The following is a 25,566-nucleotide window of genomic DNA, read 5'->3' on the forward strand; positions in this document are numbered from 1 at the left end:
TTCCGAGCCACTGACACACACATGTACTTGTGGACCGCACCTCACCTACCTCTTGCACCAGTGGCGGGCTGCAACACCTGCACTTTTTCCTCCACCTTCACATACTTCATCTTCTCCTCACCGTCCACCTTCCGCCCCTATGGTTCCCCACTTGAGATCAGCTCCACTGGCTCTTAGTACAGCCCCAGCATCCTCGGCCTCTACTGCATCAGTCTCTGTCCCCTCTTCCTCTCCAGTCTCCATACCCACTCTTGCTCCACCTACATCTGCAGCACAGGTTTCTGACCCATCCCCCCTTGGGCCAGCCTCTGGAGCTTTGTCATTCGTTGCTCATGCATGAGTTACCTCTCCATCCATCCCCTTTGATGCAGATTTTGATTTCCCTGATGATGTTTTTTCGGTCACTCCCCTGCCCTCCTCAGGTCTCACCCACCATGGCATGACATTACCACTTACCTCCCCCGCAGTCATGACCATTCCCCCTCCGATCATCTCATTAGTCATGACCGTTCCCCCTCCCATCATCTCATCAGTCATGACCATTTCCCCTCCGATCATCTTATCAGGGTCAGTAGGGTGCAAATATACGGACATTGGCCCCACAACTCAGGGAGATCCATCGACAGAAGTTATGGCAGCAGGGACCTCTGCCTTGGGATCTCGTGGTGGAGAGGCATCAGAGCGACGCAAGTTATTGAACTTGAATCTTACTTTGGGAGCCACTGGTGACGCGAAGACACCACCCCGGGTGTCTTGACGACTGACCCCTGATCCGAGTATGGAGGCTGCTGAACAGGACCTACTAGAAACTCGACCTGGCGAGGTTATTTTTGCTGGGAGTAAGATACCTTTTCAAGCTGATTATCCTCCACTTCCTCAGAATGATATGTTGGATACCTACTTCGCATCCTCCTCAGGAGATCTATTCACCCATGAGGCCCAGATAGAGGAACAGAGCGAGGAACACAAACAGCTTCTGTATGCATTAAAGCGGAAGCGGTCTCCTGTTTGCATGGAGGAGGAGGACCTAGACCAAATTTTCACACTTCCCTTGCAAGAGACAATCGCTTCCAACAAGAAAGCATCCTGAGCTCCAAGTTGCTACCTAGACCTCGACACACTAGCTCCAGTGGTAGCTCTCGAGGACCCAGAGCAAGAAGGGATGAAAGCAGCCTTCGAGGAATATGGCGAACTCATTGACATGGCTGACCGAATGACCTATCGGGACAGGTATGCATGGGCTAAAAGATCCCTTTATATGGCTCAACGCATTATAGATGACAGCTTCATTCAGATGGGTGCCTCCCTCTTTAATACTACGGGTCAAGTTTGCAAGCTTCTGTCACAGAAGCAACACCTCTGCTTGGAACATGAGAAGCAGGTAGCCAGCATGCATAAAGAATGGGATACAACATTACAGGTGAAAGAAGTGGAGTGGGGAGCAACTCTACAGGCAAGGGAGGCTGCATGGAAAACTCAACAGGACGAGTTTCAGCAGTGTCTTGCAGCGAAGGAGGCAGAGTGTACAGCCAGCAAGAAAGTTTTGGAGGACAATCATTCAGCCCAACAGGCTGAGATCCAGAGGGAGCTTGCAGCCCTACAAGATAGATACACCTCACTGGCAGAGGACAAGCATACAGGACAAGCATACTGTGGATCAACAACTGGAGGTGGTGCGGAATCAGATGAAGCAGATTCTCGAGGAGAAGGACCATCTCCAAGTTTCACATTCCGAGTTGCAGGACGACTTCCATGGGCTGCAAGCTGAAAATGCTGCTCTCAAATCTCAATGTGATCATTACAGGTCTGGCTACCACAGATATAAATCCAAATACGAGGACATCCACAACCTCATGGACACAGTTGAGGAAGAGGCAAAGACCACTTCTGGAACATCAGCACACCCACCACACCCTCCCCCTTCCCCTCCCTGACCTTCATCCAACAGCAGCTCCTGGATCTTTAGTTCGGCATTTCTTTTTGCGAGCTCTGTACATTTGGATTCTGTAGTTCTCATGTAAATAAAGAAATTTTGGAGTTGTATGGCCATGAGCCAGTTTTATTTCAGTTTTACAATTGTAAGGCCATGAGCCCTTTCTTTTCAGTTTCCGGGATGTCAGCCACAAGGTCACTTTCTTATTTGTAATTTATACTTAACTTTCTCTCACACAGACCCTCAGTCATTCACCGGGATGGTGAATGATAGTGGCGGGGGATATGTTGTACTCAAAGTCTCCAGGACTCCCACCAAGAGTCACACTTGGGTCACATCGTGGTCACCTCAACAACATGCCAAGTTGTTAGACCTTGGTCATACCTAGTCGCATTACCTAGTCGCATCGTATTCACATATGTTCAGATCTTGGTCACTCTGGAACAAACATGAACATGACTTGACATGGACATGACTTGACATGACTTGGACATGACTTGACATGACTTGGACATGACTTGGGTATGACGAAAGCAATACATGACTGAAGAGTGCCAAACCTCAACCTCGACCCACCATGGTCAAAGTTGATCAGAGGGAAGTACTGGCGCAATGGTACACGGGATACGCCTATTGGTGCACATGGGAAGCAGTCCAGCTGGCACAATGGTGCATGGGGTACACCTGTTGGTGCACATGGGAAGCAGTCCACGTGAGTGCACAAGTGCACAGGCGGTACTCATTGGTGCACAGGGGAAGCAGTCCAACAGTTAAGATGTATAGGTGGTGCACCAACCCTCGCAACCAACTATAGTCAGGAGTGCATGGAATAGACAGGAGAACACATGGAGCACGGGATTCACTGACCCAGAACAGGCTGGAGTGTTGCGGAAGGCATCAAGGACAGAGCGGCCCACAAACGGTGGAATGGCTAAGGATGGCTAAGGATGCAAGAAGACATCCAATAGGAAGAAGGAAAGGAGATTGGCAGCGAGGGGTGGAGCAGAGGAGGAGAAGGTGAAGAGGGGGAAAGGGGAAAGGGGAAAGGACATTCTGGCAGGGGCGGGAGGCATGAGTGAAGGACTGAGAGGCTAGAGTCAAGAGCTCGCCTCGTGTGTATCTTCTCCAGGTGTATCAATCATCTTGCTTTCTAATGAATTATGCTACTCCCCATCTCTACTCGCTACTCTAAAATCTCTTTCCGTTGTGTTCTCCTCCCCTCCTCTCCCTTCACCTGGTACAACGGACCTGTGTCATGTGGTTGAAGTTCTTTGCCGTTCATGTCGAGGGTTAGCTTTTATGATGTTGTTCCGCTTTGGTCTTCTTCTTGCTCACATCACTTCAGCACTTGTACCGCTTGCACATAGTTGATACCATCTACCGCTTGCACATAGTTGACACCATCGACTAGCACTTGCCTACGTACCATCAGTGACACTTACGGCATGTCTTACTCGCTTCTCGCACCAGTGGCCCTAGGCCTCCGGTAATACTTTCGGAAGTGTTAGGAACCCCCCCCCCCCCCCCCCCCCTCAGACACTGGTGTACTAAGTAGGTTTTCCAATAAGCCCCGGGAGAACCATTGGAGGGCAGGGATGTGGGTGCTGAAATACATCAAAGGCACACTTGATTATGGCATCACCTATACCAAGGGCAACACCTTGACTGGATTCTGTGACTCGGATTGGGGGTAGGAGACGTGGACAGTAGGAGATCAGTGACAGGTTACTGTTTCTCACTTGGATTTGGAGCTGTGTCATGGGTCAGCAAGAAGCAACCTACAGTTGCTCTTTCTTCTACCGAGGCTGAGTACAAATCAGCATGTTTTGCTTCTTGTGAGGCAGTGTGGTTGAGGAGGATTTTAGGGGACATGGGTGTAGTGCAGAACAAGCCTACGCAGTTATCATGTGACAATCAAAGTTGCATGGCAATTGCCAAGAACCCTGTGTACCACGCTCACACAAAACACATTGAGATTCAATATCACTTTGTACGCAAGCTCATCATGGATGGAGAGGTCGATTTGGTGTACTGTCCGACTACAGAGAATGCTGCAGACATCTTCACGAAGGCTCTTGGAAGAGACTTGTTGGAGAGGCATCTTCATCGACTTGGCATTGGGCCGAAAAAGTAAGTTCACTTGCAGGTGGACATTGAGGGGGGGTGTTAGATATCAATGCTCCACTCTCATGTAACTACGTGTGAACCAGCTAACTCTACTTGTAAGCCCCCCATATGAGAAGAAGGCATTTGAGTAGCTAGGTTATCCGCCGGTAGGTCCTGGTTTAGACATTAGATGGGGGCCATGTGTGGCCTGATGGCTGGATGGCTTCAGATACAGTTGGCACACTGCCAACTAGGCTACATGCAAGTGCGGGAAGGCATCCCATGACTGACCGCACTGAGGGTAGACGAAGCATTTCCTGAGGCAGCCCACTCTCGGGTTGCGGGGCCCGTTTGGAGCCCCAGATGATCCCGGATGGCTTTGGGCTGAACGGAGACTGTAGGTTAGTTGCTCTATTCTGTGCCACGGTTCTATTGTGTGGTCGGTGGCCCACCTCCAGTCGGCTGTTTTAGGCGGACTGGGTCGGTCTCCAATTGGGTCTAATCGACTACGAGTGGTGGCTATATAAGAGCAAGCCTGTGAAGCCCATATTCATCACTGGCTACAGCAACCCTGATTCCTTAGCATCCAGCCTCCGTCCTTTACTGTTTCCAACACGCCATTGAAGCTTGTCGCACAGGAGCGCACGGCTAGGAGGCAGCGCCATATATTGTATCAGTTTTACAGTAATCAAATATTTTATTCTCCATACTATATGTTTTTCTCTCTTGCATACGAGATCCTGTTATCTGTTGAGCACAGGCGTTGTATTATTTTCTTACAAGGGCCTCTTCCCTGAGAAGAAGCATGAGGAGTAGACAGCAATGCAGCAACCTCTTCTTCAGGGAAGAGGGTTCTGCTCGCTGTCACTGCAGCCCATGTGATTCCAATTCCTGAGTTGACCTCTGGAGAGTTTCCACTAGAAGATGCTCCATTCCAAGTGCAAGGGGGTGGAGGTCGTCGAACAGAAATAACTTTTCTTGGACTTTGCCATCCATCAGTTGGAGTTTTTGGTCCTTTTGCTGAGGGTTGAATAGCAGGAAGCAAAAGGAAAGAAGCACTCCCATTTGAAACAACTGGGGCTTTGCCTTTATCCTGATTCACAAAAAACTGTTTATTACCTTTATTTTTACTTCCAATAGATGCAGAAGCATCCTTATTGTGCATTTGAGCAGGCAAAATAAAATGCACTTCCCATGTCAACATTGTTCACTGTGACTGAATAAGGCTCCGGTGTGGGATTATCAGTATCCCAGAGAATGCAAAACTGATTAGAGTTGAAGTTAGGCCGCGGTGGGCAAACCACTTTGCCTAAAGTTGCTGCAATTTTAGGCAAGAGTGAAGCCATGCTTTGTGGGAAGTCTACAACTTCAACCCAGACCGGACATCGATGTCGAATCAGAGCCTGATAATCCCTTGTGGGGAACCATGGCAAAATGTGCACCATTTGCTGCCCAAAAAAGAAGGGCGAATGTTCCAAAAGCATTTGCCTGTGAATTTCATCTACCATGATGACCTCAAAAAAACCTCTGGCTGCATAGTGTACCTTACGAACAAACGAGCCAGCCAATGTTCGGGTCAACCAGTTGCCTATCTTTGCAGCAGCTGGCATCCACCTGCGAAAAATAAAATGACTGCATTTTCGGCATATTCTCTAACTGGATCCATGATTTCATCCACATAGTCAATCCACATTTTGCATGTAAAATCCCCATTTTGTTGTGGAGCTACACTATACCATCGATCCAGATGTGCCTGATAAGAAGAAAGAGCATTATGTTGGAATGTGTATCCAGGTGACAAAGGCTGCAATTCCTTCCAAAGGTCCACCAAATCCAGATGCATCAGTAATTGTGACCATGCATGCCTTTCAGGGGTTAACATATGAGTATGTCTGGAGGTATTGTCTCCCTGTTGAGGAGCATTATTAAAATCCCCACATATAAAGGCATGATATCTCCATGGATATTGTTGCATGGCATTCCAAATTTCAGTTCTTTCTCTAAAGGATTGAGGTGCATAAACAGAGGCAAATTCAAACACCTCTCCTCGAATAACGCATTGAAGAATAAGCCATCTGCCTTTGTGGTCATTTAAAGCAATAACTGGTTGGAGCTCATGTTTGATCAAAATGACCACCCCTGAGAAAGAGTGCTCTCCAGCATAGAAAATGTCATAGCCATAGTAGTGTCCTGTCTTTCCTACATAGACATGTTGGTTATGTTCTTGTAATGCCACTATGTTAGGCTGAAATCTATTGATATACAGCCACACTGTTTTCCATTTCCTACTGTCACACATCCCCTAGACATTGAGTGTAAAAGATTCGATATGAGCAGTCATATTTACAGATATTTATAGTAATATAACAACTATGTACAACAGCAAATTTCATGATGTCAACCCTGCATTTCTATCTCAGGTTAATGTTTCTCCCCTGAGAAGAAGTATCCACTTGAGGAGTAGACAGCAGAGCAGCAACCTCTTCTTCAGGGAAGAGTGTTCTGCTGGCTGTCACTGCAGCCCATGTGATCCCAATTCCTGTATTGACCTCTAGGGTGTTTCCACTAGAAGACGCTCCATTCCAAGTGCGAGGGGGGGGAAGTCTTCTAGCAGAAATAACTTTTCTTGGACTTTGCCATGCATCGGTTGGAGGTTCTGTCCTTTTGCCGAAGGTTGAATAACAGGAGGTGAATGTGAAGAAACATTCCCATTTGAAACCATTGGAGCTTTGCCTTTATCCTGAATTCCAGCAAACTGTCTACTACCTTTGTTTTTGTTTGCAATAGTAGTAGGAGCATCTTTAGTGGGCATTTGAACCGGCAAAGCAGTAGGAGGCATTTTATGCTGATTCATTGGACACTGTGAAGCCATGTGTCCAAATTTTTTGCAGTCAAAACAAGCCCCTGCAAATAATCCCCATTTCAGTTTGTAAAAGGCACTTCCCATGTCCACATTATTCACCGTGACTGAATAAGAGTCCGGTGTGGGATTATCAATATCCCAAAGAATGCAAAAACGATTTGAATTGCCACTAGGCCGTGGTGGGCAGACCACTTTGCCTAAAGAAGCTGCAATTTTAGGCAAGAGTGAGGCCATGCATTGTGGGAAGTCTACAACTTCAACCCAGACCGGGCATCTATGTCGGATTCACACTGAAACACACACACACACACACACACCACACACGCACACACTTTTTAGTGAAATCTTTATATTTCTGTGTGGGAAACCTCAAAAAGAGGTAAAAACCCACCAATAAGTACAAGGAAAAAGTTTTTACAAGTAAAACCTCAGAGCAAAAGTCATGAGGTAACCAAGTAAAAAGTATACTTTAGACCAATAAAGACTCTCAGCCCTCAAAGAGTTTCCCGACAAAGAATCTCGACCATGCCATTCCAAATGGGATAAGATATGTTTCCAATCGAGAAGTAGGCGAGAAACAAAAGGGCAGCCTGTGATCTTGCCTTGGATAGAGCCAAATATGAAATCCCACTGAGTAGGCTGCCAATGCCCAAAGGCAGAAGTATGAATATGTAATAAGAGAGAGCGGATCATGAAAGCCCTAGGCTGATCTCCTTGCATAAACTGCAACATCATTTTTCCTTTGTGAGCAAGTAAATGCATTTGAATATTGAGAATGTTCAGACCCCCGTGCATCTTTGGAGAACAGAGACGAAGCATAGAGAGTAATCTGATACTTTTTTTGCCATTTTTTGCACACCAAAAAATTTCCATGATAGCTGACATAAAGGACTTCAGCTCTGCCTTAGTGAACATAATGAGAGGCAGATAAAATTGTATGTATGCTATCAAAATGGATTGTGCGATTCGCAAATGAACATGCAGTGGCCAAGTTGCAAGCTTCCAATATTCAAGTTTTGCCCTCAACTTTGTCAACACCCAATCAGCTTGTTGGGAGCGGGTGAGTTCCCAACCTAGAGGATAGCCAAGATGTCGAATAAATTGAGAAGCGGGGACAATTTCCCCAGGCCATAGAAGATTGTGCCATTCCTGTTCATGCAACAGCAACAATTTTGATTTCTGAAAATTGACCCGAAGACCAGCAGCCAATCCATATGTAGAAAGAGCCTGCATAATCATGGACAAATCACTCCGAGTATTTTTTGGAGTAAAGAATGAATCATCAGCATATGCTTGAGCGATCATGCTGCGACTGCCAGCAATCTCCAAACCATGCAACTGGTCAGTGTTCAAAAGGTGGTCCAGATATTGAATCATGGGATAAGTGGCTATGGCAAAAAGTAAAGCACTTAGGGGATATCCTTGCCTAACAAAACAACCAAGAGTCCAGGATGTAGAAATATCCCTTGAAAGTATGCAAGCAGCTTGACTATCTTGATATAACCAAGTGATGACTTACTGCATTTTTGTGCCAAATCCCAATGCCTGCATAGTCGATGAAATAAAATCCCACTTAACAGTATCAAAGGCTTTGGCAATATGAACTTGCAATAATAAAACATCCTGTTGCGTGTATCTGGCATATTCGATTCCAACATAGGCATTAGCAATGTTATCTGTGATATGCCTACGCGGGACAAAACCATATTGAGCAGGATGCAACCCATCATGTAAAAACCCTTTTAGCCGATCGACAATCATTTTTGTAGTGACTTTGTAAATGACTGGCATAAGGGTGATAGGTCTGCAGTCTGCCAAATTTGTTTTTTTGGAAGGAGTTTAATAAGACCTCTTTTCCATGTGTCTGGCATTTTCTGATTTTGCCATGCAACATTCACCATATGTAGCAATGTATGCTTCAAAAGAAGCCAATATTCTAGAAAAAACTCAACTGTAAGACCATCCCATCCTGGAGATTTCCATCTGCCGCAAGATTTGATTGCATCTGACAGTTCTCTCTCAGTAAAAGGTTCCTCCAATTCCAAAGCTTGAGTAGTGGAAATAATGGGAGAAACATGCTGCAACAGTAAATTTCTTGCAATCAAAGCTTGCTGTGAGGGAGGAACTGTAGAACCAAATTGTTGAGAGAAATGATGCACACAAATAGAAGCAAGCTGTGACCGCGAGGTGGTCCATGATCCATCAGGCATAAGCACCTTGCAAATTTCTGTCTTTAATCTCCGCTGATGCAAGCTTTTGAAAAATTCTTTGGAAGAGCAGCCTTTATCTGTAAAGGCTCTTTGTCTAGCTCTAGTCTCCCATTTAGCCAGTTTTCTGTGATGATTGAGTTTAAGACAATGTCTGGCCTGGCATAGTGTTGTTTGCTCATGCAGGGACAATGAACGAAGATGGCTGAGGTCAGTGAGATCCTGGCAAATGCATTACTTTCCCTCAGAGTCTTCATGTAGGACTTGCCATAACCTCTTATTACAACTTGCATTTTGGAAACAAAAGAATCCCAGGCATCATCCATATGAATATGGCTGCGAGAAGACAGAGATGAGATGCTTCAGTAACCATGGCCTTGAAAGCATCATGTTGCAAGTAGCTATTGTTCACGATCAGATGTCGCCTTTGTGGCAATCTATCATCTGGCATATTATGAAAGGATAACCGCAACCATAGAGGTGCATGATCTGAATGCACAAAGGCATAGTCAATCCACATTTTGCATGTAAAATCCCCATTTTGTTGCAGAGCTACACTATACCATCGATCCAGACGTGCCTGAGTCTTTCCACTCTTTCATTGTGTCTGCAAATCCTTAACGCATCATGACATCATAGACCAGTTGAGCCTCAAGAGTATCATGTACCGGGTCATGCTGACCCTCAGCCTGCTTTTGCTTCTTGCAATGAACCGAACATTCCTTTTGAAATGTCTTTTCATAGGAATATTCAGCCATAGCTTTGTAAAAAGTGGAACTCAGAAAGGAGATACCTGTAAAGTGGTATTGGAGGAAAGAAACCAGTCCCAACAAAAGCCCACAGGAAACCCACATAGAAGAGAAAAAGAGTATACGTGTAAAGAGAAAGAAGGGAAAGAGGGATGTAGAGGTCGAGATAGGATAGAAAATAGATTTGTAGAGGAAGAAGAGAGAAAAAACCAGTAAAAAACCCCAGATGAACTGTATTTCAAAGGAAAATGGAAGATTTTGGCGATGGGAAAGGTGTAGCAGACCCAGAGACTAAAGAGGGGAGAAATGGGAGCGAAGGCCTTCAAGATCAGTGCGCAGATTTAGTCCGGAGGCAAAACCTTGCGTGGAAAGCAGTCCAGAAACCAGATATGATGTGGGAGCAGCAGACTGCAACAAACAAAATGGTCCGTACAGGCCGTACAGCTGTACGGAAGCTGTACGGACGTCTAACAGGCTGTACGGCGGCTACTGCTCCAAAAGGCCGATTTCAGGGCGTTGATGGAGCACAGCAGGTTGCTGATGTTCACGGGCTGGTTGCGGGGGGCTTTGGAGCTTATCTGCAAGGCGTCTCCACTCCTCTCTCACACACCACACACACACCTACACGCGCGTGCACACACTTTTTTTTTTTTTGGGTAAAATCCAGTGCATTGTATTTATATTCTCATAAATTTACAAGATGGGAAAGTCTTCAAAATGGAGAGTATCCCAAAGATCAGAAGCATAAAAAGAAAAGCTCTATGCAAGAAGCATGTAGATCACCTTCATGGCAGGCATCATATAAGGATTGCTGCAATGAGGCTCGGAAAGATTCATATGACTTGTGAATCTACCGGCCCAAGTATGCCAAATTATGCTCATTCCAGAATGTCCAAAGAGCCCAATATCTCACCCATGAGAGAAATAGTGAGTATTAAGACAAAGACCTCATAAATCTGCTAAATAACCACACACACACACACACACACCACTCTCTCTCTCTCTCTCTCTCTCTCTCTCTCTCTCTCATAGGCCATGTATGGCCTTCCGTGGACCTTTAATAAAATTTCTTTCTTTCTTTCTTTCTCTCACACTTTTTTTGTGAAACCAGTAACTATATTATTAACATGAGATCAATGTACATGACATTAGACTCCAAAAGAGAGCCTAATGGAAGAACTCAAAAACAATCAGAAAACACTTCAAGGCTAGTAGCATCCAAGTCCCTCGCAGCATAACTATCATATAAAGATTGCTTGAGGGACATTCTGAAGAAAGCATATGCCTGAGGAAACTGTTGTCCCATCCTAGAATGCAATCTCTGTGTCCAAATAGTCCAGAGTACCCAAAAACGAGTCCAGTGAAAGAAAAGGAGGAATGGAGACATCTGGGATGAGAAGCATCCAAACATCCAGAAGTCCCACACACACACACTTTTTTTTGTGAAACCAATAACTATATTATTAACATGAGATCAATGTACATGATATTAGACTCCAAAGAGAGCCTAATGGAAGAACTCAAAAACAGTCAGAAAACACTTCAAGGCTAGTCGCATCCAAGTCCCTCTCAGCATAGCTATCATGTAAAGATTGCTTGAGGGACATTCTGAAGAAAACATATGCCTGAGGAAACTATTGTCCCATCCTAGAATGCAATCTCTGTGTCCAAATAGTCCAGAGTACCCAAAAGCGAGTCCAGTGAATGGATTACTAATGCCCATCGTTGTGTGTTCTTGGGATTTTGCCTCTTTAATTACTTTCACATTACAAGCTTGCATTGATCACATCATGGAATTATTGAGGGAGCTTCAAGATAAGATAAGATCTGAAGCCAATATCAATGTCAGTGCTTGTTGGCTAGTCAATTCTATTTACGAAGTTAAGCTGAATTTACCAGAAGAAATCTACTCGGTTTTCAGATTTAAGTGACACCTTAAGGGAAATTAATATAACTTGGAAGTTCTCAGACAACTTAGCATCTATACTCTGTAAGCCGAGGGTAACATTCAGAGATGGGGATGAGATTGTATGCCATTGCAATATGAGTACTTTTAGTAAGTTTATTAAACAAGAATGGGGACATGTATGTACTATTGATAATGGGATCATAAATGAGAACACATTAAAGGAATATATTAGGAAAGGTTTAGGACACATCCCTAGGAAACACTTAAGTATTGAAGGACATTGGATATGTTGGTTATGATTTGGAACCAATTATATACGATGAACCCACTATTATTTGAAATTTTGAAACCAATGGAAGAGGATCTAAAATTGTTTTGCAGAAATCACCTACAGCGATTGGCTACAAGAAAGAAATTATTAATTGAGGAGAGAGAGAATTCCATAAGAGCTCAGAGCATTGAGGGAGAAATAAGAAGATTAACAACTTCCCTCCTCATTACATCTACGGGCAACTCTGCTTCAACTCCGGCTTATATTTGTAAGAAATTTATTGTTGACCAAGCAATACAGAGATTATCTAGCAAAGGCTTCAAGCAGATAGATGACCCATACATCCTAGACCGACTGGTCAAGGACATTATAGTCTTTCACTTGAATATCGCTCTTAACTCTCATTCACTACCATATCTGATGGTGGCAACTTATAAAGCCCATAAAAATACTTTCAGATGGATTACTAATGCCCATCGTTGTGTGTTCTTGGAATTGGCCTCTTTAATTACTTTCGCATGACAAGCTTGCATTGATCACATCATGGAATTATCAAGGGAGCTTCAAGATAAGATAAGATCTAAAGCCAATATCAATGTTAGCGCTAGTATTTTTATGGGCTTTATAAGTCGCCACCATTAGATATGGTAGTGAATGAGAGTTAAGAGCAATATTCAAGTGAAAGACTGTAATGTCCTTGACCAGTCGGTCTAGGATGTATGGGTCATCTATCTGCTTGAAGTCTTTGCTAGATAATCTCTGTATTGCTTGGTCAACAATGAATTTCTTACAAATATAAGCCGGAGTTAAAGCAGACTTGCCCGTAGATGTAATGAGGAGGGAAGTTGTTAATCTTCTGATTTCTCCCTCAATGCTCTGAGCTCTCATGGGATTCTCTCTCTCCTCAATTAATAATTTCTTTCTTGTAGCCAATCTCTATAGGTGATTTCTGCAAAACAATTTTAGATCCTCTTCCATTGGTTTCAGAATTTCAAATACTATGAGGTCGTCCTCTGCATAAAAGGCATCTGGAAACCCAAAACTAGCAGAGTGTTCTCTCAAATGAGGCTCCGAAATCATCAATACCATAGGATAGTGATCTAAAGTGGATACCCCAGTGGAAACTCATACTAACCCACCTTTATCTAGAGCCTCAATCATCAACATAGAATCTATCAATCCATGCATGGATAGGCATCTGCAGCCTCTTGTTCGAGCACAAAAACAGGAGTGACTGTGTTTGAGTGTGAAAGCATCATCAAACCATGGATCTCTACTACTACTAAATAAAAAAAGGAAGGCATCCTAGATTGCTCTCTCCAAGGAGTAAATGCCACCCTCTCTACCCCCTTTCTTATCTGAAGGAAGCTCCACCATGTTGAAGTCTCCTTCAAAGATCCATGAATCTACAATGGGGGCCCAAGAGAGTAGATCCTTTCACACAAGGACGCGATCCAATCTATTATCGGGTGCGTAAAAGTTGAGGAAGCCAACCTTACATCCCCAATCAAAAGAAGGATCTACTAAGCTCTGGAATGAGATGATGAACCAACTTGGCACAATCATTGGCACCCACAGTAACACCTGGATGAAGGTGATGACGAATCAGCTGCCTATGGCTGTAGTAAGGCACCAAGGCCCTGTATGTTCCAAGTGACAATCCTCATCAGTGGGGGAGGAAGTCGGATGGAACACCTTACCTGACTAAGTGACAGAAACAAACCTCTCTTAAGTAGAAGCCTCCTGCCAAGACTGCCAAGGGAAGGAAAATCCACCCGTGAAAGAACCCTCATACCTGGGAAAGAGACACTTTGTTGATAGGAAATCCAATAACAGCATCCCCCAAAAGTGGAGGGAAGAAACTCCTCTTCAAGTGAGCAAGAAGAGAGTCTTCATGCTTCATTTGCAACTTGAAGAATTCCTGTCTGAGGAATATCTTTGAATTGATGATTTTGTTGTCGAACAATTCTTCAAACTTAGCCCATAAGTCGTGAGCAGTGGAGTTAAAATCAAAATGATGAATAATGTCATCACTCAACCCTAAACCAATGAGAGAAAGAGGTTTGTCATTCAGATTCTCCCAGTGTGCAATTTTCTTTTCATCTGATTGTGGCTTTTTCTCCTTGCCATGCACAACATTCCACACTCCATCTTTCATAAGTACAAGACGCATCTTTGTTTGCCATGTAGGAAAATTCTTACCATTAAACTTCTCGAACGAAATGGTAGTTGATTTGGAAGACTCCATGGCTGGAAAAGAGTAAAAATGCAAGTGTAACTATGGAAGAATCACCTTGATAAGTTCTTCATGAGCTGGAACAAGTCTGGAACTTCTTCATGGCAGACAGAAGTAGAAGGACAGCAGCTCCAAGAGAATGATGGGCAAAATACAAGCACTAACTTGCGGGCAACAGCTCCAAGAGAATGTCGGGCAGAAGGATCAAATGGTGGGCTAGAGTAGAGGTCAACGATGAAGAGGATGGAAAGCTCCACGTTGAGCTGGCTGCATCATGCTTGGGCTGTCAAGTCATTGAGCTCCAGAACAAAATCCACGCGCAGAAATAAATTTCGTCACTTCTTGCAAGGGCTATAACTTTTCACAGAAAACTCGGATTGCAATGATGTACAGACGAAATTTATAGTACTCAAGGTCCTCTGCAACTTTTCTGAAGACACAAAGCTGTGATTCTACTTCTAGATCCGGATAGAAGCGTCACATCGTCCGCAGGTCACAGAAAGATGTAGCTAAAGGAAGGAGAAGAGAGGTGGTAGATCATGGCGTGGAGAAGAGAGCTCAAGGAAGGAGAGAAGAGGGCAGCCTTCCAAGGAGGAGAAGGTAGAGTAGATTCATTGGCCCCCCTCACCTCAACCTCTTGAAAGGGAAAGGGAAAGAGAGAGCAGGGCTAGGAACATGAAAGATCATAGTGGTAGGGAGAGAAGCAAGTTAACCTTGCTCTGATACCACATGAAAGATCATAGTGGTAGGGAGACAAGCAAGCTAACACTAGGAATGGAAAGGAAAGATAACAAGCATAATGAAAATGAAATGGAAAGAAAATGAAAGCAATGGACAAGTACTCACATGATACCAAAGAGCTTGATGTTGACTGATGTGATGGACAATAGACAAGTACAACACTATATAGTGTGCCACTAGACTCTAGAAAGTCACAATGTCTATGGGATATCTCCCAATATGACACGTGGCATGTCTAGGACTCACTAGACTATAAAACCACACCTAGAACACTTATTTTAGACCCACTTTGGCTTCATATTCCAACAGATGTTAGGGTCAGAAACAATGGCCCTAACTGTAGGCACCCCATCGGACCTAATTGCCTCCGATGAGGAAGAAGGTAGGCGAGGGAGGAAGGGGATCTCTGTGACCACTCCGAAAGAGGCTCCAACAGTAGCAAGGGGTTGATGGTACACCTGAGGGAGTCCAAGAAATTAGATAAAAGAGAGGTGACGCGACTATCCTCCTGAACAAGATCAAAATCCAAAGTGAAGGGTGATAGAAAAATCCTCTTGGAAGCTACACCAAGGGTTAGCCTTGAGTGTTGAAGCCGTGGTCTCAAGAGATCGAAAACCACCTGAAAGAAGCCTCGGCCTAATAAGCATACATTTGAAACATGAGGAGTAAGGTCTTCTAGTAAATTGTGATCTTGAAGGATGGGACCCATGGATGTGAACGAAGAGAGAAGTAGAACTTTCAAGCTCTACATCCTTTCTGAGCTACCACAACTCGTCTTTTGAAAAAATAAATGTCTTCACGGCCGGTGGAAGCGGTCGAGGATCGACTGAATGAGAATCCATTCATCAATTGGGGTGAAAAGGTCGACTCAAACACTGTGAAGCTCCGTCCATCAATTCCTTGCTGCTGCGAGGGCTCACTAGTCCACTTCAAAGGATCATGCTTTGCAACTTGTTGAAGAGGAAACAACACTTGAGACAGCATGTGAATAAACCGGGACAAATACTTTACCTTTTGCAAAAAGGTATGCAATTTCTTGGTATTTGATGGAGAAGATAGCACAACCAATGCTTTGACTTTGGTTGGGTCCAGCTCAATACCATTTTCAGATACTACATGACCCAACACTGAAGTCCTAGTCCTTGCCAAGTGACACTTTTTTGGATTTAACTAACCTCCACTCTCATCTAACTTCTGAAAAACTTGATCCAGCTTCTCCATGTGCTCCCTACAACCACTATAAACACAGATATCATCAATAAACAGCTTACAGAATTTATCAAGGAATGATGCCAAAACTTTATCAAAATTCTCCTGATAATGAGATGGAGAATTTGTGAGACCAAAGGATCTACACTATTGATCCTCTTTCCTCAGAAGGGATCCTTCGCACTCCGGTGTCTGGCTTGCTTCACAGGAACTCATTTTCAGCCCTGGCAGATGGTTCAGATTTCCCAGAGGAGGAGTTTGTGCTCGCTACTTTTGGGGACTTCTGCCACTTGGTTCCATTCCTCCCTCCTCGAGCAGGAGGTCTTTCCCTGTTGAGGGGTTTGTTTCCGCCACTAGGTCGGGTAAGGTGTTCCACTCTACATCCTTCCGTCGATGAGGATTATTAGTTGGAACATATAGGGCCTAGGTGGCGTCCCACATCGCCGCCGTAGACAACTGATCCGAGATCAGCTTCATCCAGGTGTTACTTGGGGTTCCATTGATATCTTATTTATTCAAGAGCACAAATTGGATTCTAGAGATTGTGCCAAGTCAGGCAAGTTGCTTTCTGGCCATACTTTTTGGTCGCCTGCCTTGGGCACCATGGGGGGCACTTCTATTTCAGTTTCGCAGTCGGTTCTCCCCTTAGTTGTTGGACACGGAGTCATTATTCCCTAAAGAGCTCAGTGGATTATTCTTTTGATTGGAGGGCGTAAGGTTGGTTTCCTTAACCTGTATGCCTCCAACATTAGAGGGGAACGTGTCCTTATGTGGAAGGATTTGCTCTCCTGGGCCCCCATTGCGGATTCATGGGTGATTGGAGGTGAATTTAACATGGTTGAGTTACCGTCAAACAAAAAAGGGCTAGAGAAGATGGACTTTACTCTTTGGAGAGAGCAGCTTGGGATGCCTTCCTTTTTCACTTTTGTGGCAGAGATACTTGGTTGGAAGATGCCTTTCTTATTCAGCCACAGTCCCTCCTGTTCTCTTGGTCGAACAGGAGGCAGCAGATGCCTATTCATGCACGCATTGACAGATTCTATGTAGATGATTGGGCACTAGACAGAGGTGGATTGGTATGCATTGTTGCTGGGGTTTCCACTTCAGACCACTTTCCTATTGTGCTGGCTATCTCAGAGCCTCACTTGAGAGGTCGGTCTGTCAGCATCAGGATTCTAGATGCCTTTTACACAGAGGAGGACCTTACAGAGGCAGCCCTGCAGATATGGGTTTCTCATGTCTAGGGTGGGCAGCCATATCCATCACATGTAGCTGCTGCCCTTTCTGGTATTAGCGACTTCTACCGCTCAATTGCTTGTACCAAGAGAGGAGATATTCTCAGACGTGAGATTGGTGTTCGCCAGCAGTTGGCAGCTTTGCAGAGGGAAGAGCAGAAATGGCCTTCAGATGCTTGGATTGAGGAGTGCCTTGCTACAGCAAGGGCTCATCAGCAAATATTGCTTGATCAGAGAGCAGAGTATGCCTTTCCTGCACGGTCCTTCTGGATTCAGATGGGTGGTAGAGTCAATAAACACTTTTTCTCTACTCTTGGCCCTAGACATAGTAGAGAGAGTGTACCCCAGCTTATTGACTCACATGGGGTTTTACAGACAGAGCCTGATGATGTCTTACGCATAGCTTCAGATTTCTATGCCACCCTTCTTACTGCTGATCCTGAGACACATGATAGAGAGGATGCTAGATAGGCTATTTGGCAGAGCATCCCTGTGTTGGTGAATCCGGGTATGCATGTTTTGCTCGATGCACCTTTCACCAACACGGAGTTCAGGACTGCACTTTCAGCCCTTCACAAGGGCAAGTGCCCAGGTTCGGATAGCCTCACCCCGTCTTTTTTCATTGCATTTTGGGATATGATTGGAGACTACATTACTTCAGCCCTGCAGGCCATTTGGGACTCTGGCGAGATGCCTGGGTCGCTTACAGAGGGTCTCATCCACCTTATCCCGAAAGGAGGTTGCAGAAATTTAGTGTCCCAGTGGAGGCCTATCACACTTCTGGGGACTTGTTACAAGATTCTGGCCAAGGCAATCAGCCTCCGATTGCAGCCCCTTCTCCCTGATCTTATTCATGACACTCAGACGGGATTTGTGCATGGCAAAAGCATTTTTGATAACATTTTCTCTTTGTGGGAAGCTTCAGAGTGGGCCATGCAGAGTGGCCAGAATCTAGCCATTCTACTTTTCGATTTTGAGAAAGCTTATGACAGAGTAGATTGGGGTTTTTTGGAGGGCACCCTTCTACGCTTTGGATTTACTGATGCTTGGATCAGAGGTGTGTCCTCTTTGTACAGATCAGCCCACAGCCAGGTATGGGGTAAGGGGTGAGAGATTTTAGAGTTTGAGATCAGTCCGTCAGGGATGCCTCCTTGCTCCTTTCCTTTTTTCGTTCGTGGCCGAAGCTATGAGTATCTATGTTAGATCTCAAGCTGACATCTTTGGGCTGAGACTCCCATCAGAAGGGAAGAGGAGCTACTTGACAGTGAGTTGGTAGATGACACAGCAGTTTACTTGGATGCCACTCCACAGACGCTCACTTCTTTCAGGACAGCATTGGATTTATTTTGCTTGGCGGCAGGGGCGCAGATAAATTGGAATAAATCCAGTGGCTTTTGGATCAGTGATGAGGACACTCCAGTTTGGGGGCTTGACATAGGATTCACTTGGGTTCAGAGGGGTGTGCCTATCAGGTATTTGGGCTGGCAGGTTGGCTTGGATATTTCTTCCACGCAGCAGTTTGCTCCCGTTTTGGAGAGCATCAGGAGGAAGCTTCTTTTTTGGAGCTCAGCCAAGTTGGATCTTGCCTCTAGAGTTGTGGTGGTTAACCAGGTCCTCTTGGCCACGGCCTGGTTTGTTTGTTCATGCTGGTGCCGTTCTAGGGACTGCATCATTCAGCTCAGAAGACCGATCAGAAATTTTCTTTGGAGTGGGCTTGATGGCACAACAGATGCCTTAGCCAGGGTGGATTGGGAGACCCTCATCCTCCCTACACAGGAAGGGGGTCTCAATATTATTGATCTAGATTTACAGTTCAGAGCTTTACTTTGCAAGATGGTGGTGCGGGGACTTATGCCAGGGCAGGAACCGTGGAAGGACTTTCTTCTTAGCAGCATAGAGAGATGCACACCTTCTTCAGGAGGAGACTGGATGAGCAGTGTTAGGTGGATCTTCACCACAGCACACCTCAGATCACCTTCGTCCCCTCTCATGGTTGCCATTCTGAAAGCTTGGGCCAATTTCAGAAGCACTCTTTGGAGGATTCCTCTTTCCTCTCGTGAAGAGATTGATAGGCAACCCATCATGTGGAATGACAGTATTTTAGATGATCATGGTGGACCATTGGGTGCCTCACTCTACATGCAGTGGTCCAGGTGGGAGAGGGGACCTGCATCATCTATGGGGTCTTGGAAAGCTTTCCGCAGGCTTCTAGAGGAGACCAAATCAAGGTTGACAGGACATCTCAAAGGGAGTGCACGGAGGATCTTGCAGATTGAGGAAGCCCTTCCAGAGGTTTGGGTAGACACAGATGATATGCCACTCACTTCCTCCACTTGGGCAGGTACTTATTACGAGAGGCGGTGTTCCGCTTCAGGTTTTGGCCTTTCGAGATGCACAAGAGGATGCTTTAGTTTTTAGTGTCCAGGATGGTGGTAGATTGCTCAGGTCCACAGAGGACATCTTGCTTGAGTCTACTTTTCAGCCTATCAGGGTTGTAGGTCTTTTGGTGCATGGATCAGATTCAGAGTGGTTCCTAGACCCAGACCCCCGGCTACTCTCCACCGGGTCTTGGAGGCTCTGGCTCTATGGGGGAGTTCCTATCAGGTATTTGCAGTGGGACCCTGGAGAGTGGGAGTGGATTGACGCAGGGCATCGAGAGAAGAGCATCCCCTTATTTTGTTACACGGTCAGTAATGCCAGGAGATTTCAACTCAGTAGTAGAGGTTGGAGACCTTCCAGAGTTCCTCATTGGGAGACATTTGATATAACTGCGGATGTGCAGAGGTGCTTCTGGAGGAGACTCTAGAAATCCCACAGGAATAGAAAGATCACTATCTTCTTTTGGCTCTCTATCCATGGTGGGATTGCAGTGAACCTTTGGAGGTCGAGGTTCGGAGCTGACCCTACTTGCGCTCGCTACCTCTCTGCTTCGAAGACTATTCAGCATTGCTTATGGGATTGCAGACAGGCGAGGATGATTTGGATGGGGGTAGCTAGGATTTTCAGTCACTTTGCCCACTCCCCATTCTTTATGACATGGGGCTCAGTGGCTTGGCTTTCTCTTACAGGGCCTCAGGTATTCTATGAGAGATTTGATATAACTGCGGATGTGCAGAGGTGCTTTCAACTCAGTAATGCCAGGAGATTTCAACTCAGTAGTAGAGGTTGGAGACCTTCCAGAGTTCCTCATTGGGAGATATTTGATATAACTGCGGATGTGCAGAGGTGTTTCTGGAGGAGACTCTAGAAATCCCACAAGAATAGAAAGATCACTATCTTCTTTTGGCTCTCTATCCATGGTGGGATTGCAGTGAACCTTTGGAGGTCGAGGTTCGGAGCTGACCCTACTTGCGCTCGCTACCTCTCTGCTTCGAAGACTATTCAGCATTGCTTATGGGATTGCAGACAGGCGAGGATGATTTGGATGGGGGTAGCCAGGATTTTCAGTCACTTTGCCCACTCCCCATTCTTTATGACATGGGGCTCAGTGGCTTGGCTTTCTCTTACAGGGCCTCAGGTATTCTATGAGAGATTTGACTCCTCTCAGGCTATTTCGGTTCGACGTCATCAGACTGGGTCCTGTTCGTTGGATGTGGTACCACACCTTCCTTTTATAGCTGTACATGCCTCCGTGGATACTTCTTGGGAGATTCTAGCGAGCATAGTATCCTGGCATATCTGGAGAGCCAGATGCAAAGAGGCTTTGGAGGGTACTCAGGTTCATCCTCGCACACATTGGCTAGTATCTGGATAGACACCGTACATACTTTGATGGCCGTATGGACGGGTATGCAGGGAGACTCCCGTGCAGCCTCAGCTAGGAGGGCTTCTTTCTTAAGGGAATGGAAGGATTCTCCTTTCTTCTCTGAGAATACTACAGGGTTGTGGTGGCACTTTCAGCCTCAGCCTTGGTTGTTTTCCACCTCACTCTGAGGGGGTTTTTTTCAATTTATCCTCATGATTTCATGATGTATTCCGCTTTGAGCTTGCTCTCGCGGGTTTTTTCTCTTACTTAATAGAAGTCTCTTTCTTAAAAAAAAAAACACCACCACGTCACATTGATACCATGATGCTTTGGAAGACTTGGTGCACCGACATTGCGACTCATCATCTCTCATAGGAATCCCTGCAAAACATATTTTTATAACTTGGAATATTTACGTTAGTCCATAATTTCTAGCAAAAAAGCACCCACTAAATCCAAAAGCTCCCAGCTACACTACCTGTTTACATCTAAGTGTCTAACCCCTATATACATGTAGTGTAGAAAAGCCTTCTACATTTTTTAGCCTATCAACATGCCTTATAGACCTACAATGCCTTTGTGGATACCTCATGGGAGGTTCTAGCAAGCATTTCAGTGTGGCATTTTTTGAAAACTAGATGCACAGAGGCTCTGGAGGGTTCACAGGTCCTCACTGCACACACATTGGCCAGTGGACAAGCATAGTTCACACTTTGGTGGCCATTTGGGGGAATATGCAGGGGTCTTTACAGGCAGCCTCTACTAGGAGGACTGTTTTCGTGAGGAGTGGAGCAGCTCCTTGTTCTTCTTAAATTCCCCGACAGGGTTGAGGTGGCATTTTTAGCCTCAACCTTGGATTTTCTCTACTTCTTTTATATAGGGTATCTGGAAGATTAATCACTGGTACAAGGAGAATTGGAAGACCTTGATCATAGGAAACCTTGTACAAGGGATGCAACCTAAACCCTAAACCCTAAACCAAAAGAGATTGACCTGTGACCTATGGGTGAAGGATGACTGCAGCAACCTTGCTACTTGATCAAGCAAGCATGTGGTCACCAGGACAGTTGGAGGTGACAACAAGAACCCCGTAGAGCAAAGAAACAAAGTGTGGTGATCTAGCCCAGAGGCCTCTCCACTTTCTCAAGTACCTGTCCACTCTCATCAAGTTACTATTTTTTTAACCCTGTCTTTTTCTTTTGACTGTCGCATGCTCTCTTTCAAAAATAGCAACTTGTTACAGCTTGTATCAAGTAAGTTTGCAGATCTTACAATTATGTATTTCTTCTGTGTTTGTATGTGGATACAATACGAATAAAGTTCTGCTATACATTTAATTTCTAATTTCTATTTGAAAGATCTTGGATAATGATTTGAGTAGGAAGGAATTCAGTACATGTAAGAAAGGCTTACAATGTCTTTCAATATAGTGTGCTTCCCTAATATGTTAAATGTCTATTTGCATGGCTCCTGAAAAGTTTAAATCTGGAAATTACTATAGGTATGAACGTGCCAAAAAACCTTTGACAGCTTTTGAAAGCGATATTACAAAGTATCAAGACTTGCAAGAAGATGTTCAGGTAGACTGAAAACCTTTTGTGAAATGATGCCCATAGCAGAAACGTACGATCTGGCACAAAACAGTTTGCTCAGGAAATGCTGCTCAATTTAATTTCTGTTTTTAACGGAATTAAGTATATTTGTAGCCAGTTAAAATAATGAAAACAACAACAGTACTAATACAGGTAGAAGCCTTGAATTCTAAAACCTGTGAAACGATATCCTGGTTGCAGCAGCAAATAACTTGAGCTTTTAACAGAAAAACAATGTCTCACCTCTATACTTTGCTGACACTAGGCAGAAGAAACAATTACAAATATACGGTTCCTAAGAATTGACTGCGGTCCACTAAAGAACTCCATCATTGGTCACTGTGAAGGATGGGTGAACAAGTTTACGTAAGTATGATGAGTACAGAATTCCCTTATTATGGCTACCTATGTTCTGCTTCCTGTATGATTTTATCATCATATAAAGGTAGGACTATGGGCAAAAATGTTCAAGTCTGTTTGCATTTTCAAATCCATTTCACACAAGTTCGTCGTACTCAAAAACCAGCAACCTGGAATGCACAAGTACAAGAACGTATATGACGGGGGGGGTTTGGGGAGGAGGGAGATTTTAATTTTGTGCAAGATGAAACTTAGTATCACACCAATAGAGTACAAAAATGGGAAGAATTGCATAGTCCAGTACACTGAATGAAGATCTCAGATATAATGGGATTAATGCAGATAAGCCACACTAAAGGATGTGAGGATATTCTGAGGTCTAATGAGGAAGCCTCAGTTTGCTATGGTCAAACAAACTACTCATGAGGTTCAACGATTGGCAAGCAAGCTGGTTTAGGAATCCAGGCCATTACAGCCGAGTGCAACCAAATCCCCAATAGAAGGCGGGCACTTGCATTCCTTTGTACTCTGGGTGTCCCATTGTGGCCCAAGGGCTTCAAAAGTACGCACCATTACCTTTCAATCACCTACATTAGGATTCCGATGGCGATAGGAATCTAAACCAAAGGAAACACACTTTGCTAATGCTCAAAGATACTTAATTCCAAATTTTGCATAGGAAAAGTATTCCATTGCAGCTGAAATTTCCCTGTACGATTCTCAGACCATCTTTAGATCTTCTCCTCATACCAAACAGCCAAAACTCCCCTTCCACGTTGATAAGGGAAAAAAAAAAAAGAAAAGACAACCAGGAATTATGTACTTCACCACGTCAGATAGCTGAGACTTCATAGGGATCAGCTGCAATGTGTGCTCGTAGATGATGAGCTTATGAACCAGGTTTCAAAGCAGGTGTCTTTGTATTAGGCACCGAGACAAACCCCCCACAAAAACTGACTGAACATAGATCACACAGACTCAGAACAATACACAGCTATACCTTAAGCTGTGCTAATCCATAGATCATCACCAACTGCGCACAAACCCAACGGAAGACACTTCGAGCAATAGCCGTGTTGCCTTCATTTCTCACGGAGAGACTAGCTCACATTTAGAGCGTCACCCGCACAGCCACAGAGCTTCCTCAATCAGAAAAAAAGAGAGCCCTTCCATATGATCTCAGCCAGACCACGATTCTCTGCATCAGCTCACGTGCAAACAACGATTGTCCTACCCATGTACTAGCTATGCTCAACCAACAAACAACAGCTCATAATTTCTGGAGATCCCCAACGCCCAGGTCTTCTCAGCGCACACACCCTCTTTCATCTACGAGAGCCCCTCCATCTCTTCGTCGTTCAGCCCTAGAGCCCCCCTTGCATCGTAGATCCTTCCAGGGTAAAACCGAATCAGCTCCCAGCCGCCATCTCCACGTAGCTCCAGCTCACAGCCTCGAAGCAACCCTTCATCCATCACGTAGCCACCTTTGCATGAGCAGGATGCCTTCCCAATCAGTCCAGCCACCTTAGCCTAATTTGTCACCTCATCAGTGACATTTTACCACTCTCAAGACATTTCCCCCAAATCACATTAAATGCACATTTTGGACCTTTAGTCACACAATTCCCACACACATTAGCATGCACATTAGAGCTTGCATGCAACCCCGTACACTTTTTTTTTTTTTGGTGAGAAGAAATCTTTTATTGCTGTAAAATAATTACATTCATAGTTACTTCGAAAATGAAGTAACTACTACTCAACTAAAGATCTCAGTATAAGCTGTATACACATCCTGATCAATCAAACGAGTCTGAACACAATCATAGAATGATTGCTGCAGAGATCGTTTGAAAAAAATAAAAGATGAAAAAAGTGGATCACCAAAGACTCTATGATTTCTGTCCATCCATAAAGTCGATAGTGCCTAGTAGCGTACCCATACAAAAAATAAGTCAAAACCCTGTCTCGCTGGATGAAAACCAAACAACCAAAAAAGCCTGCTAAAAGTAACAGTAGGAAATCTCGCTCGAAGTCTCTGTCGGATGAGAGCGATGAAGTCACAAGTATGTGGACAAAACCAAAAGATGTGAAGCACATATTCAGTTGAAGGAGAGAAAATAAGAACGTATGGGTTCTCGAATGGCCAAAGAAGGGTTGAATACTTTAGACCAATAAATATTCTCAGCCCTCAAAGAGTTTCCCAACAGAGAATCTCGGCCATGCCATTCCAAGTGGGATAAGATATGTTTCCAATCGAGAAGCAGGCGAGAGACAAAAGGGCAGCCTCTGATCTTGCCTTGGATAGAGCCAAATAGAAAATCCCACTGAGTAGGCTGCCAATGCCCAAAGGCAGAAGTATGAATATGTAATAAGAGAGAGCAGATCATGAGAGCCCAAGGCTGATCTC

The 25,566-nt window shown here is 44.7% G+C and overlaps 1 protein-coding gene across 1 annotated transcript in view; it reads left to right on the forward strand.

The window, feature by feature from the left end:
* LOC147885929 (dynein-1-beta heavy chain, flagellar inner arm I1 complex-like) overlaps positions 1 to 25,566 on the forward strand; it is a 629,024-nt gene that overhangs the window by 114,817 nt on the left and 488,641 nt on the right. The window contains exons 18-19 of the mRNA XM_087396248.1: positions 22,706 to 22,784; positions 23,062 to 23,162. Of these exons, the coding sequence (XP_087252374.1) occupies positions 22,706 to 22,784; positions 23,062 to 23,162 (180 nt within the window). The remainder of the gene's footprint in view (positions 1 to 22,705; positions 22,785 to 23,061; positions 23,163 to 25,566) is intronic.

The sequence above is a fragment of the Dipteris shenzhenensis genome, chromosome 25, assembly GCF_047967505.1.
Source record: "Dipteris shenzhenensis isolate YYH24624 ecotype China chromosome 25, Dip_SZ_1.0, whole genome shotgun sequence".
Taxonomy (NCBI): Eukaryota; Viridiplantae; Streptophyta; class Polypodiopsida; order Gleicheniales; family Dipteridaceae; genus Dipteris; species Dipteris shenzhenensis.